The sequence below is a fragment of the Corythoichthys intestinalis genome, chromosome 12 (genome assembly GCF_030265065.1).
Source record: "Corythoichthys intestinalis isolate RoL2023-P3 chromosome 12, ASM3026506v1, whole genome shotgun sequence".
Lineage (NCBI taxonomy): Eukaryota > Metazoa > Chordata > Actinopteri > Syngnathiformes > Syngnathidae > Corythoichthys > Corythoichthys intestinalis.
Window position 1 is genome coordinate 49,918,968 of NC_080406.1, and position 12,540 is coordinate 49,931,507.

The window sequence follows — 12,540 nt, forward strand, 5'->3', positions numbered from 1 at the left end:
GGACGGTCCTTCTGAAAGACCTAGCGACGCCAGTCCCCCAGGCCATGAGTCCACAACCGAAATGGCGATGCAACCTACTACGAAGCTGCGCAACCTTGAGATGAATGTTCGTCGGGAGTCAGCAAGGAACAAAAACTGCGACGAGGATTAAGTCAACAAAAGGAGGGTGGCGGACACGGCCTACCATCGGTCCTCAGCTATTCCCTATCGAATCAACTGAATAAACTAATTACTGAATTATGAACTAGTCTACTGGATCTAATCAACATAACGAGCACATTGCCACGATCGACTATAGACTATTGGGAAAATGAACAATCAGAGGGGATGGTTATTATAAAAAAAAAAAAAACTTGTAATCATTACGACATCTGAATGTCAAAAATTGATACTCGATATTTTCTGCGTCCTATATGGTATACTGGGAGTGGGGACGGGTTTCAATAAGCTTCGGCTTCACCCATCAGCCCTTTTCTTTTCGGGTTGAATTAATTGTAAACACATATAAATGCTGTATGTTTGTTTGGATTTGTCACGCCTGAAGGGAAAATAAATAAATAAATAAAAATAAATAGATAATGAATAAACTCAGATCTCCCGATACAGGTCAACGCAGCATATCTCCCAAAAGTGCTTCGCGGACGTATCAACTCATATGCCCATCACAGCCAAAGTGCATAAATTACCATATTAAGGAGCCATGTGCAGATTGTGTATATGGAATGAATACAGTCATATGACCATATCATGATATTAAACAGGCGCATTCTGTAGATTATGCTATGTAGACTTAAAACTCCAAAGTAAACTATTTATTTATTTTGCCGCTGAAATTTATACGGGGGCACATGCTCTAGTGAAATATGCCTGGCGACGCACATGTCGCTAACGTGTTTTTGGTTCATTTCCACACCAAAACATATCAATCAGGTTGATTGAAGAATAGTGTTCAATACATGTCATTTTTAACAAAAGTGGGCTGTTTGTTGTTTCAGAAAGCATGCTGGCATGCCTTACTGTGACACAGTGCGAGCCTCTCCTTTGCAGCTAATGTGCAGACAGGACCAACTTGCGGTGGCTGTCTGCAACTTGCAGAAATACCCACATGAGTTGCCACTGGAGTATCAGGTACATATTAAGCCATTTTACGATCACAGAGCCCTAATTTCTTGATTGATTATTTAGGGCAGTACTTATCAATTATCCTCTGACAACCAGCCTGATGATTGGATGGCAATTGGTTTCGGGTGTAACCTGCCTACTGCCCAGTTATCTGGGATCAGCGGCTCGGAAGATTATTGAATGAATGAACTTTCGTGCCTCTTTAAGAATGTAGTTTTTAAAATAATTGGTTTCTTTATGATTGAAATCCAGATCTAAAATAGATCTTATCACATTTTTTCCCACGCGGTATCAGTATTTTATTTATTTTATTTCGCTATATCGCATGTCTACATACAGTATATGCAAATGTTATCAGCTGCGTTACGTAACAGTGAAATGGACGTGCAGTAAGGCTTGTTTGTGTTATGTTTTAGAAAACAAGCCCATGAACGATTTTCTGTCAAATGACCAAAGTATTCCTACAGAACCGTATCTTGTCCTTTTACTATGTCAATATCAATGTATTTTGCAAATTTAAAAAAAAAAAAAAAAACTAATTTTATTAGTAAATCGGATGTCTATCTTAATTGTCATATATGTGCCTATGACAGTATTTTGAACAGATTCCAGATGTGTCTGCTGACCAGCTGCCATTTTTTGGTGGCGCAGTAGAGATTGCTGACTTCTGTCCTTTTAGTCAGGATTTTAGTTGGCACGTGAGTGGAGAGTATCAGAGAAATTCAAACTGCAGAGTGTCAGAGAATCAACCAGGTAACTTTAATACTGTCACACTTATACTGCTGGCCAAAAGTATTGGCACCCCTGCAGTTCTGTCGGATAATGCTCAATTTCTCCCAGAAAATGATTGCAATTACAAATGCTTTGGTAGTAATTTCTCCATTTATTTTGCTTGCAATGAAACAACACAAAAGAGAATGAAAAAAAACATTCATTATCATTTTACACAAAACGCCAAAAATGGGCCAGACAAAAGTATTGGCACCCTCAGCCTAATACTTTGGAGCACAACCTTTAGACAAAATAACTGTGAATAACCGCTTCTGGTATCCATCAGTGAGTTTCTGACAATGCTCTGCTGGAATTTTAAACCATTCTTCTACGGCCAACTGCTCCAGGTCTCTGAGATTTAAAGGGTGCGTTCTCCAAACTGCCATTTTCATACCTCTCCACATGTGTTCTATGGGGTTCAGGTCTGGACTCATTGCTGGCCACTTTATAAGTCTCCAGTGCTTTCTGTCAAACCATTTTGTAGTGTTTTTTGAAGTGTGTTTTGGGTTATTGACCAGCTGGAAGACCAATGACCTCTGAGGGAGACTCAGCTTTCTCACACTGGGCCCTACATTATGCTGCAAAATTTTTTGGTAGTCTTTAGACTTCATAATGCCATGCACACAGTCAAGCAATCCAGTGCCAGAGTCAGCATAGCAACCCCAAAACATCAGGGAACCTCCGCCATGTTGACTATGGGGACAGTGTTCTTTTCTTGGAAGGCCTCGTTTTTTTCCATGTATACTTTATGTTTATGCCTTTTCCCAAAAAGCTCTACTTTTGTCTTATCTGACCAGAGAACCTTCTTCCAAAACAGTTTGGGCTTTCTCTGGGAAGTTTTGGCAAACTCCAGCCTGGCTTTTTTATGTATTTGGTTCAAAAGTGGGGTCTTCCTGGGTATCCTACCATAGAGACCCTTTTCGTTCAGACGCTGACGGATAATTCAGGTTGTACCCTCGGACTGCAGGACAGCTTGAACTGTTAGTCGAGGTTCTTTATCTACCATCCGCACAATCTTTCGTTGAAATCTCTCGTCAATTTTATTTTCCGTCCACATCTAGGAAGGTTAGCCACAGTGTCATGGGCTTTACAATTATTGATGACACTGCGCACTGTAGACACAGGAACATTCAGGTCTTTGGAGATGGACTTGTAGCCTTGAGATTGCCCATGCTTCCTCACAATTTTGCTTCTCAATTCCTCAGACAGTTATTTTTTCTTTCTTTCTTTTCACCATGCTCAATGTGGTACACACAAGGGCGCAGGACAGAGGTTGAGTCAACTTTAATCCATTTTAACTGGCTGCAAGTGTGACTTAGTTATTGCCACCACCTGCTATGTGCCACAGGTAAGTAACAGGCGCTGTTAAATATACAAATTAGAGAAGGATCACATGATTTCTCAAAGGGTGCCAATACTTTTGTCCAGCCCATTTTTGGAGTTTTGTGTAAAATGATCATGATTTTTTTTTTTTTTTTAACATTTTTTTTGTGTTTTTTCATTGCAAGCAAAATAAATGAAGATATTACTACCAAAGCATTTGTAATTGCAAAATTAAGCATTATCTGACAGAATGCAGGGGTGCCAGTACTTTTGGCCAGCACTGTAGTCTACATGTCAACCCAATCTATTTAATCTGGTTTGTTATCTCTGTCATCATATTCAGAATGGTGGAGGAATTATGCAGCAGAGTATTATGGGCCAAACTCAATCTGTTTGTACCAGAAGTCAGCTTTTGTAATGGAGCAGTGCACCAAGAAGATAACTTATCCTGACTGGGGCTCTGGATGCTACAAGGTACTATCAATAATCACTATGACCTATCTCACCTCTGGTGGACAGTTATTAAATCACTTCACACGAGACATAAATGAATTTACAGAAATGTGTACGCAGCAAATTTTCAAGGCTCAATAAATTGAACTTTTTAAAAATGTTACAAACATGGAATGACATTGGTTTTCTGGCAAACACCTTTAACATTTTTAATAAAGCCATTCTATGGTATTGCATGTATTTACACCTCCCAGTTCCCAACATGTAATGCAACATTCAATGTGTGATAAAATCATTGAATGCAAAAATATTCTAGCAGCCCCAAGTGTTATGGAAGGACGTATTTGTTTTAAATTGTTCAGGTTAAATTTCACTGTATTACATATTCTTTTAATGTGGCTCTTAAAAGACAATGTGGAATCAAATGTCACCCCAAGGAACTTTAATTTTAGAGAAAATTTGTAGTTTCTGTCCTCCCAAAAATACAGCTGAATGTTTGATGTCCAAAGGTCGCTTTGTGAACATCATACAAACTGTTCAAGTTGTTTAGTTGTAGGTAACATTTGTAAAGCCATTCATGTACAGTGGGGCAAATAAGTATTTAGTATATAGTATTTAGTAGTAAGTATTTAGAGATAGAATGTGGGAAAAAAAAACAGAAAATCACATTGTTTGATTTTTAAAGAATTTATTTGCAAATCATCGTGGAAAATAAGTATTTGGTCAATACCAAAAGTTCATCTCAATACTTTGTTATGTATCCTTTGTTGGCAATAACGGAGGCAAAACGTTTTCTGTAACTCTTCACAAGCTTTTCACACACTGTTGCTGGTATTTTGGCCCATTCCTCCATGCAGATCTCCTCTAGAGCAGTGATGTTTTGGGGCTGTCGTTGGGCAACACGGACTTTCAACTCCCTCCACAGATTTTCTATGGGGTTGAGATCTGGAGACTGGTTAGGCCACTCCAGGACCTTGAAATGCTTTTTACAAAGCCACTCCTTTGTTGCCCTGGCTGAGTGTTTGGGATCATTGTCATGCTGAAAGACCTAGCCACGTCTCATCTTCAATGCCCCTGCTGATGGAAGGAGATTTTCACTCAAAATCTCTCGATACATGGCCCATTCATTCTTTCCTTTACACAGATCAGTCGTCCTGCTCCCTTTGCTGAAAAACAGCCCCATAGCATGATGTTTCTACCCCCATGCTTCACAGTGGGTTTGGTGTTCATCGGATGCAATTCAGTATTCTTTCTCCTCCAAACACGAGAACCTGTGTTTCTAACAAAAAGTTCTAATTTGGTTTCATCTAACCATAACATATTGTCCTAGACCTCTTCTGGATCATCCAAATGCTCTCTAGCGAACCGCAGACGGGCCTGGATGTGTACTGGCTTCAGCAGAGGGACACGTCTGGCAGTGCAGGATTTGAGACCCTGGCGGCACATTGTGTTACTGATAGTAGCCTTTGTTACTGTGGTCCCAGCTCTCTCTAGGTCATTCACTAGGTCCCCCCGTGTGGTTCTGGGATTTTTGCTCACTGTTCTTGTTATCATTTTGACGCCACATGGTGAGATCTTGCATGGAGCCCCAGATCAAGGGAGATTATCAGTGGTCTTGTATGTCTTCCATTTTCTAATAATTGCTCCCACAGTTGATTTCTTTACACCAAGCGTTTTACCTTTTGCAGATTCAGTCTTCCCAGCCTGGTGCAGGTCTACAATTTTGTCTCTGGTGTCCTTCGACAGCTCTTTGGTCTTGACCATGGTGGAGTTTGGAGTGTGACTGACTGAGATTGTGGATAGGTGTCTTTTATACCGATAATGAGTTAGACAGGTGCCATTTATACAGGTAACGAGTGGAGCCTCGTTAGACCTCATTAGACCTCGTTAGAAGAAGTTAGACCTCTTTGACAGCCAGAAATCTTGCTTGTTTGTAGGTGACAAAGTACTTATTTTCCATTCTAATATGGAAATAAATTCTTCAAAATCAAACAATGTGATTTTTTTTTTTTTTTTTTTTTTCCACATTCTGTCTCTCATTGTTGAGGTTTACCCATGTTGACAATTACAGGCCTCTCTAATCTTTTCAAGTAGGAGAACTTAAACAATTGGTGGTTGACTAAATACTTATTTGCCCCACTGTATATCTTTTCATGGGACAACACTGACAAAATGACACTTTGACACAATGAAAAGTAGTCTGTGTGCAGCTTATATAATGGAGTTAATTTATTTTCCCCTCAAAATATAGCCATTAATATCCAAACCCCTGGCAACAAAAGTGAGTACACCATAGTGGAGTTTGGAGTGTGGGACTGACTGAGCTTGTGGACAGGTGTCTTTTATTCCGATAATGAGTTAAAACCATTAATACAGGTTACGAGTGGAGCCTCGTTAGAAGAAGTTAGACCTCTTTGACAGCCAGAAATCTTGCTTGTTTGTAGGTGACCAAATACTTATTTTCCACTCTAATTTGGAAATAAATTCTTTAAAAATCAAACAATGTGATTTTCTTTTTTTTTTTCCCACATTCTGTCTCTCATGGTTGAAGTTTACCCATGTTGACAATTACAAGCCTCTCTAATCTTTTCAAGTAGGAGAACTTGCACAATTGGTGGTTGATTACATACTTATTTCCCCACTGTATAGAACCATCACTAATGTGAAAGCAGAGGCTGCGTCTTGAATATGTTTTGCACTAGTGACGATGACAGCATCATTAGCATACATTTGAAACTCAACATTTACACATTAAGTTGGCAAGTCATCAATATACAGTACATAGAAAATAACAGTGGGCCTAGTATTGACCGCTGAGGCAGGCCAACAGGGACATCTAGAAATGTTGATTTGACACTGTTAATGCGAACACTGTTTCCTGAATTCTAACTATGATTTTATCCACTGAATTGCATTCAAGGAAAAATTAAAAATCTGTGTTAGTGTTTCAAGTTGATTTCCTGTATTTAAATATTTTTTAATCATCATTTGTCTATCACAGGTCTTATGTTCAGCTCAGGGCCTGACAGTGCACATTCAGGGACACACCTTCCTCTGTCTCTATAAAGGTCATCTCCTGAGTGTGAGTGTGCTTGTCAACGACTGGGTATATAACGGTGTACTGATCTGCCCTGCTTGTACCGACTTCTGTGACGACTGTCCGGTCTTCGAGGAGATCCCAACAATGAATACCTCCAGGATTAAGACCATTGGTCTGTATTTTCCGTCTACATTTAAACAAAAATGTACTTTACATAGTGGGTGGTGCTCTAAACTGTGCTGAATAACATCCTTTTGAAAAGATAACGTTACAGAAATATAGTGGCTTAGACAGTTTATTTTTTCTAAACTTCCCTCGAGGCACCAACTTCTGGAATAAAATAAACTAAAACCTAATACAATGAATAAAAGGGTTGGTACCTATTTAAGAATAAATGCAAATAATTCAATTTTCAATTGTGTTTTTATGTTTCAGATCCATGTTCCAAGGCTTCTGGTAGACCCGTGAATTTCAGTCTCCAGTGGACCCTTATTGCTGTGCTGCTCACCTGCCATTTAAACTGACAGAACTCAAAAAGAGCAACGTGTGACCTCAAATGAATGACTTTGTTTTGCACTTTTCCAATTTAGACCATTCATATTTGTCCGTTTTGTAATACCTATCATTCAAGCTTGCAGGTGACATGAATCCTGTTAGAATTATCTCGAAAATAATTTAATACGTTCAACCTAAAGAAAGCTGAATCAGGCTTTTTTTTTTTTGTCTCTTGGGCCCAGGAAAGCGAAAGATGAAGGCAGCTATCCCGGACAGCTTCACCTTGTTCTCCCACTTTATTACTTTCCAGGAGGACTTTTATTACAGACACTTTCCTCCTGTTTATCAAATAAAAATGAATACACTACTCACCATATTGTTACATTTTATGAAGAATTTCATTAACATAGCCACATGTATTTTATCATTGGAGGGTCATTGAACGCTTGTCTTTCCATTGTTATTTTTTTCTTCTCAAGTTACAGAAGTATTAATCATCTTTGTCATCATTGCTCGGGTATACTGTACAGTAAAATGGAATGTGAATCATGTGAATAAGCTAAGTAATAGTATTATGCATACAAGCAGAAGAGGTGGGTAGTAACGAGTTACATTTATTCTGTTACATTTACTTGCGTAACTTTTTGAGAAAATACAGTGGTACCTCAACTTACGAAGGTCTCGACATACAAAATTTTCAGGTTAAGACACGTCTCAACGGGAAAATATTGCCACTTGTTCCGAAAGAAATTTTAGAATATGAAAGGTAAAAATACATTATGGCTGGTACTCACAGCTCCCAGAGTTTACTAAAGGTAACATACTTATAGCTGCTCTGCCACAGACTACTGCCTAGCATTCCTGGTATCCAATTGGCTTAGAAGGACCTTCACTGTATGTGTATGTGTGTATCCCAGCATCCTCTTAATTCACCCCACATATTCTGACAGATTCACGTGAATGTATTAACTGTAATTCTTTATTCTTGATTTTTTTACATGGTGCACACCTCTAATTTTATGTTTATTGTCCAATAATCGTAACATGTATTTGTTACATGTTTTGATGCATTTGTATGGAAAACGCGTCTCTACTTAAAGAATTTTCAAGTAACAAAACTAGTTCCACAACCAATTGATTTCATAAGTAGAGATACTACTGTACTTCTAAGAGTAGTTTTACTAAGCCATACTTTTTACTTGAGTGGAATGTGGATTTGTGAAGAAGAAACGCTGCTCTTACTCTGCTACTTTGGGCTACACTAGTCGTTACATTTTTTCTCTTTATTCTACCTATTAGATTTCACTTTTTTTCCCCAACAATGCCAACAGTAGCTCTACCAGTTTCAACGCTGAGGCATTGCAACAATTATCACATGACTCCATTTTAACAATCAGACTCAAACTTGCCGTTCTATGATCACGCCGGCCTGCTCAATCACGTAAGAAACAACGTAAAAATGTAAGTATTTGAAATGGAGCACTGCCCTCAACATGATTCAAAAGCGCGGCTTTGAACCTCTCTCCTAGCTTTTATTTGGCAATGATTGACCAAGGAAAACCAAAGATATGATCCTTTTAATTTCATAATAGGAACTATGAAGGAACTATTCAAACTAGGGACTATTTTTGTATTTAGAGGGCACTCATGCTCTTGGGCCGAATGATGCATCGGTTCTGCAGATTTTTTTTCTCTCGCCGGAATTCGCCGGAAGATTTTTTTTTCCTTAATTTCTTTGGCTTACAGTGTATCACAAAAGTGAGTACACCCCTCGCATTTCTGCAGATATTTAAGTATATCTTTTCATGGGACAACGTCACTGACAAAATGAAACTGATACAATAAAAAGCAGTCTGTGTGCAGCTTATATAACAGAGTTCATTTATTTTCCCGTCAAAATATAGCCATTAATATCTAAACCCCTGCCAACAAAAGTGAGTACACCCCTATGAAAAAATGCACATCCCTAAATGTCCAAATTGTGTACTGCTTGTCATTTTCCCTCCAAAACGTCATGTGACCCGTTGCAGGATTGCTGTCAGCATTGCTGCAGAGATTGAAGAGGTGAAGGGTCAGCCTGTTAGTGCTTAGACCATACGCCGTACTCTACATTAAATTGGTGTGCATGGCTGTCACCCCAGGAGGAAGCATCTTCTGAAGAAGGTACACAAGAAAGCCCGCAAACAGTTTGCGAAGACATGTCAACAAAGTACATGGATTCCTGGAACCATGTCCTATGGTCTAATGAGACGGGCGGGTTTTCTTGTGTACTGTCTTCAGAAGATTTATTGACATTTTAACCACAGCCATCTCCCCAGTGCCTTTGCCTGACACGCAGCCCCATATCATCAAGAACTGAAGGAATTTTGATGTGTTTTTTCAGGCAGTCATCTTTGTAAATCTCACTGGAAAAGCACCAAAGTTCCATCATCATCACCTTGTCCAATGCTGATTCTTGACAAGGAGATATATGAATACCACTGATGTCCTAATCGCATATTTTTGCACACGTGTTACCTGATTTTTAGAATCTGCCGATACTGAAAAAAAGTTGATTTTTTTACGCTCACGCTTCCGAGAACAGACTGTCATTTACTGAATTATGAGTAACCAGTTACCACAGCACACTTCAGACTGTCTACCAAGCGTAACGATGATTAAAACGTTTGTGCCTTTGATCGTAGAGCTACTGAGCTGTCTCTGACCAGATCAAAGCTACAAACCTGTCAATCATTGTTAACTTTAAGCACCAAATGCCAGCTGCACTGGTGACCGAAGAAAAACAGTTTGGTTGCACTGCTTAGCAGGAGGGAGAGGGAGAGGCTGTACGAGCATGAAGCAGAAAAACGCAAAACCTGATCCTTTTCACCAGATTCTGTTCCTCTTAAATATGGCGCAATCAGACAGATTCCCAATCATGTGATCGAAATGGGACATCTCGAATGAATACAATGTAGTCAGTGAGTCAACCAAATTCTTCTCAAATTCAAATTCAAGTCATCTGGTGAAAATTCTTCTAGTTTTAATATCGCAGTACATATCGCAATACTTATATCGCAAACCCCAAAAAGTCGCAATGTCAGTTTTATCTGATATCATTCAGCCCTAATGTGGAGTGATTCATTGTCAAGACTGTGTTTTATTCATAGACTTCACTCTCAGAGCTGATGGTGGAGTCCATGGTTTTACTTTACTCATGACTGAAATGCTTCTTGTTAATTTACTTTGTATATATTTGAAATGAAATTTCCACTTAACCTTGTCATTAATAACTACCCCAAGAAACTTTCCGTAAACCCTTTCAATATTCACTACACCCTATATTTGTACTTGACTATATTTATTGTATCTGCTAATTAACATGAATTTGGTTTTACTTAAGTTTACTAATAATTTGTTTCTTTCAAACCATTGTTTTTGTTGTCAAATTTAATCAGAAAACCGCCCCATGTATAAATTTGTCAAATCTGCTATTAACACAATTCTGAATTTGAGCATTGCCAATATTTAACCCTTGAGAGTCGAAGGACGCGCCGACATGCCGTTGGTTGGTCTCGTTTTAAAGTGTGGAAGTTGCGGTTTACTCTCGTTGTTATTTGAAGTCAATCGACCAACTAAAACGTGAGATATTGTCATTTAAGTTTTATAGTTTTATTGTCCTCTCAAAAAAACATTAAAACGCTGCATGGATAATTTGTTTATGTCTATATTTCCATCATTTCTTGTCCTTTTTCAAAACGGAAGCTCCATGAAAAAAACACAAATCAAACGAACCCTTTCGAAGTCACAGTGGAAGCACAACATGCGTTTTTTTTTTTTTTTTAAATAAATATAACTGCCGTGCGAGGTTCCACCGAACGAGAGGGAGGAGTGTTCTGAAGCAGAGAGGTGGCCACCGACGGCCGTTTGAATCGAGCGAGCGAGCGACTTTGTGTGACTTTGAGAATGAACGGATAACTAAATTTAGCCCAAGCAATTGTGCTTTTTGATCAACGTGAGGAAGAGGATGGTCCAAAATCGTCATCATCGTCTTCTTCGGAAGAGTCCTCGAGTGAAGATAGTGACGGATTTGAACACGTGGGTGACGCCATCGACGAGCAGAGGTAAGCCAACCCACTTTTTTTTTTTTTATGCTGCTGAAAAAGTTTCTTTTGAAAGTTTCTTTTGATATTGCAAGACAAAGTTAATTTTGATGCAATATAAGTGTGTGTTTGTGTATATAATAATAAAATGTGCATATCAGATCAAAGTATAATTTGTGGTCTTCCTTCTATATGAAGATTAGGGATGTAGCACATATTCAGCTATGGTATTCTTTCTATTGTCATACATATAGATTTCCATTATTATTTATTTCTGTATATATTTTTATTTTATACTTTATTATTTTCATAAATACTGACTTTTTTTTTCATGTACATTTATAGTGACAACGAAAGTAAAGTGAAATGAAAATGGAAGGGTGGAAAGAGGACCGACACCCATGGAAGTGTGGGCTGTGTGATGTAGCCCTACGTCTAATTCCAGGACGAAACTGCTTTTCGGAGTGGCATGCCTGAAAAAAATTTAACTTATTTATTGTAAATATTTTTGAAAATACTTTTTTTCCCAATGTTATATATATATTTTTTTCCCACAATCAGTCTTCTCAATTTGTGTATATAAATGTGTGTTCAAGAAGCTTGATTGTGTGTACATAGTTTTCATCAGGTGATGGGCCGCAATACCTAAACTCATATAGAGATGGCCTCTAAACACTTTTTGTGTTAAATGGTATATTTTTTCACTGTTCTTCACTGTTTGGTCTGCTGTATATAACCTGTTTTGACTAGAGCATGTATAAAGGCAAAAAACGCCTATGGCTATACCTGTTGTTTATGTTGAATTGTCAAATATAAGACTATTTATTCTAAGTATTTTTGGTTGAATGTTCATCCTAACATGTTGAATAAATATTACAAAGTTTCAAAACGGTTCGTTACGCATGTTTGGTTGTCAATTGGACATCAATGTTAAAAATTCTGACAAAACGATTTTGGAATTTTTTGTCTTTTTGGGCCCAAAATGATGATTTATAATTGGTCAGTGAAGGAAACAACAGTTTGGACATGAAGTTCAAGGTGTCACAAAAAAAAGGGACCAAACCAGGCCATCGTAAACAATTCTTTCTTTGAAATATAAAGGCAACTTCAAAGGCATGCAAAATAAGACAAAATAGGCCCAGACCTTAAAGGGTTAACTTAATGATCTTTTATCCGTCACCAATAATATCAGAAATGAAAGTATAACAGGTTTCAGTAACCATGGTGCCAAGTGACTGCAATAAAATAAAACAG

General features: G+C 38.2%; 1 protein-coding gene across 3 annotated transcripts in view; it reads left to right on the forward strand.

Moving 5' to 3' along the window:
• lmln (leishmanolysin-like (metallopeptidase M8 family)) overlaps positions 1-9,097 on the forward strand; it is a 31,242-nt gene extending 22,145 nt beyond the window's left edge. For all 3 annotated transcript variants that reach the window (XM_057853495.1, XM_057853493.1, XM_057853494.1), the window contains exons 12-16: positions 996-1,128; positions 1,716-1,875; positions 3,560-3,690; positions 6,671-6,881; positions 7,145-9,097. In XM_057853495.1, the coding sequence (XP_057709478.1) occupies positions 996-1,128; positions 1,716-1,875; positions 3,560-3,690; positions 6,671-6,881; positions 7,145-7,233 (724 nt within the window). In that variant the 3' untranslated portion in view covers positions 7,234-9,097. The remainder of the gene's footprint in view (positions 1-995; positions 1,129-1,715; positions 1,876-3,559; positions 3,691-6,670; positions 6,882-7,144) is intronic.
• The last annotated feature ends 3,443 nt before the right edge of the window (positions 9,098-12,540 follow it).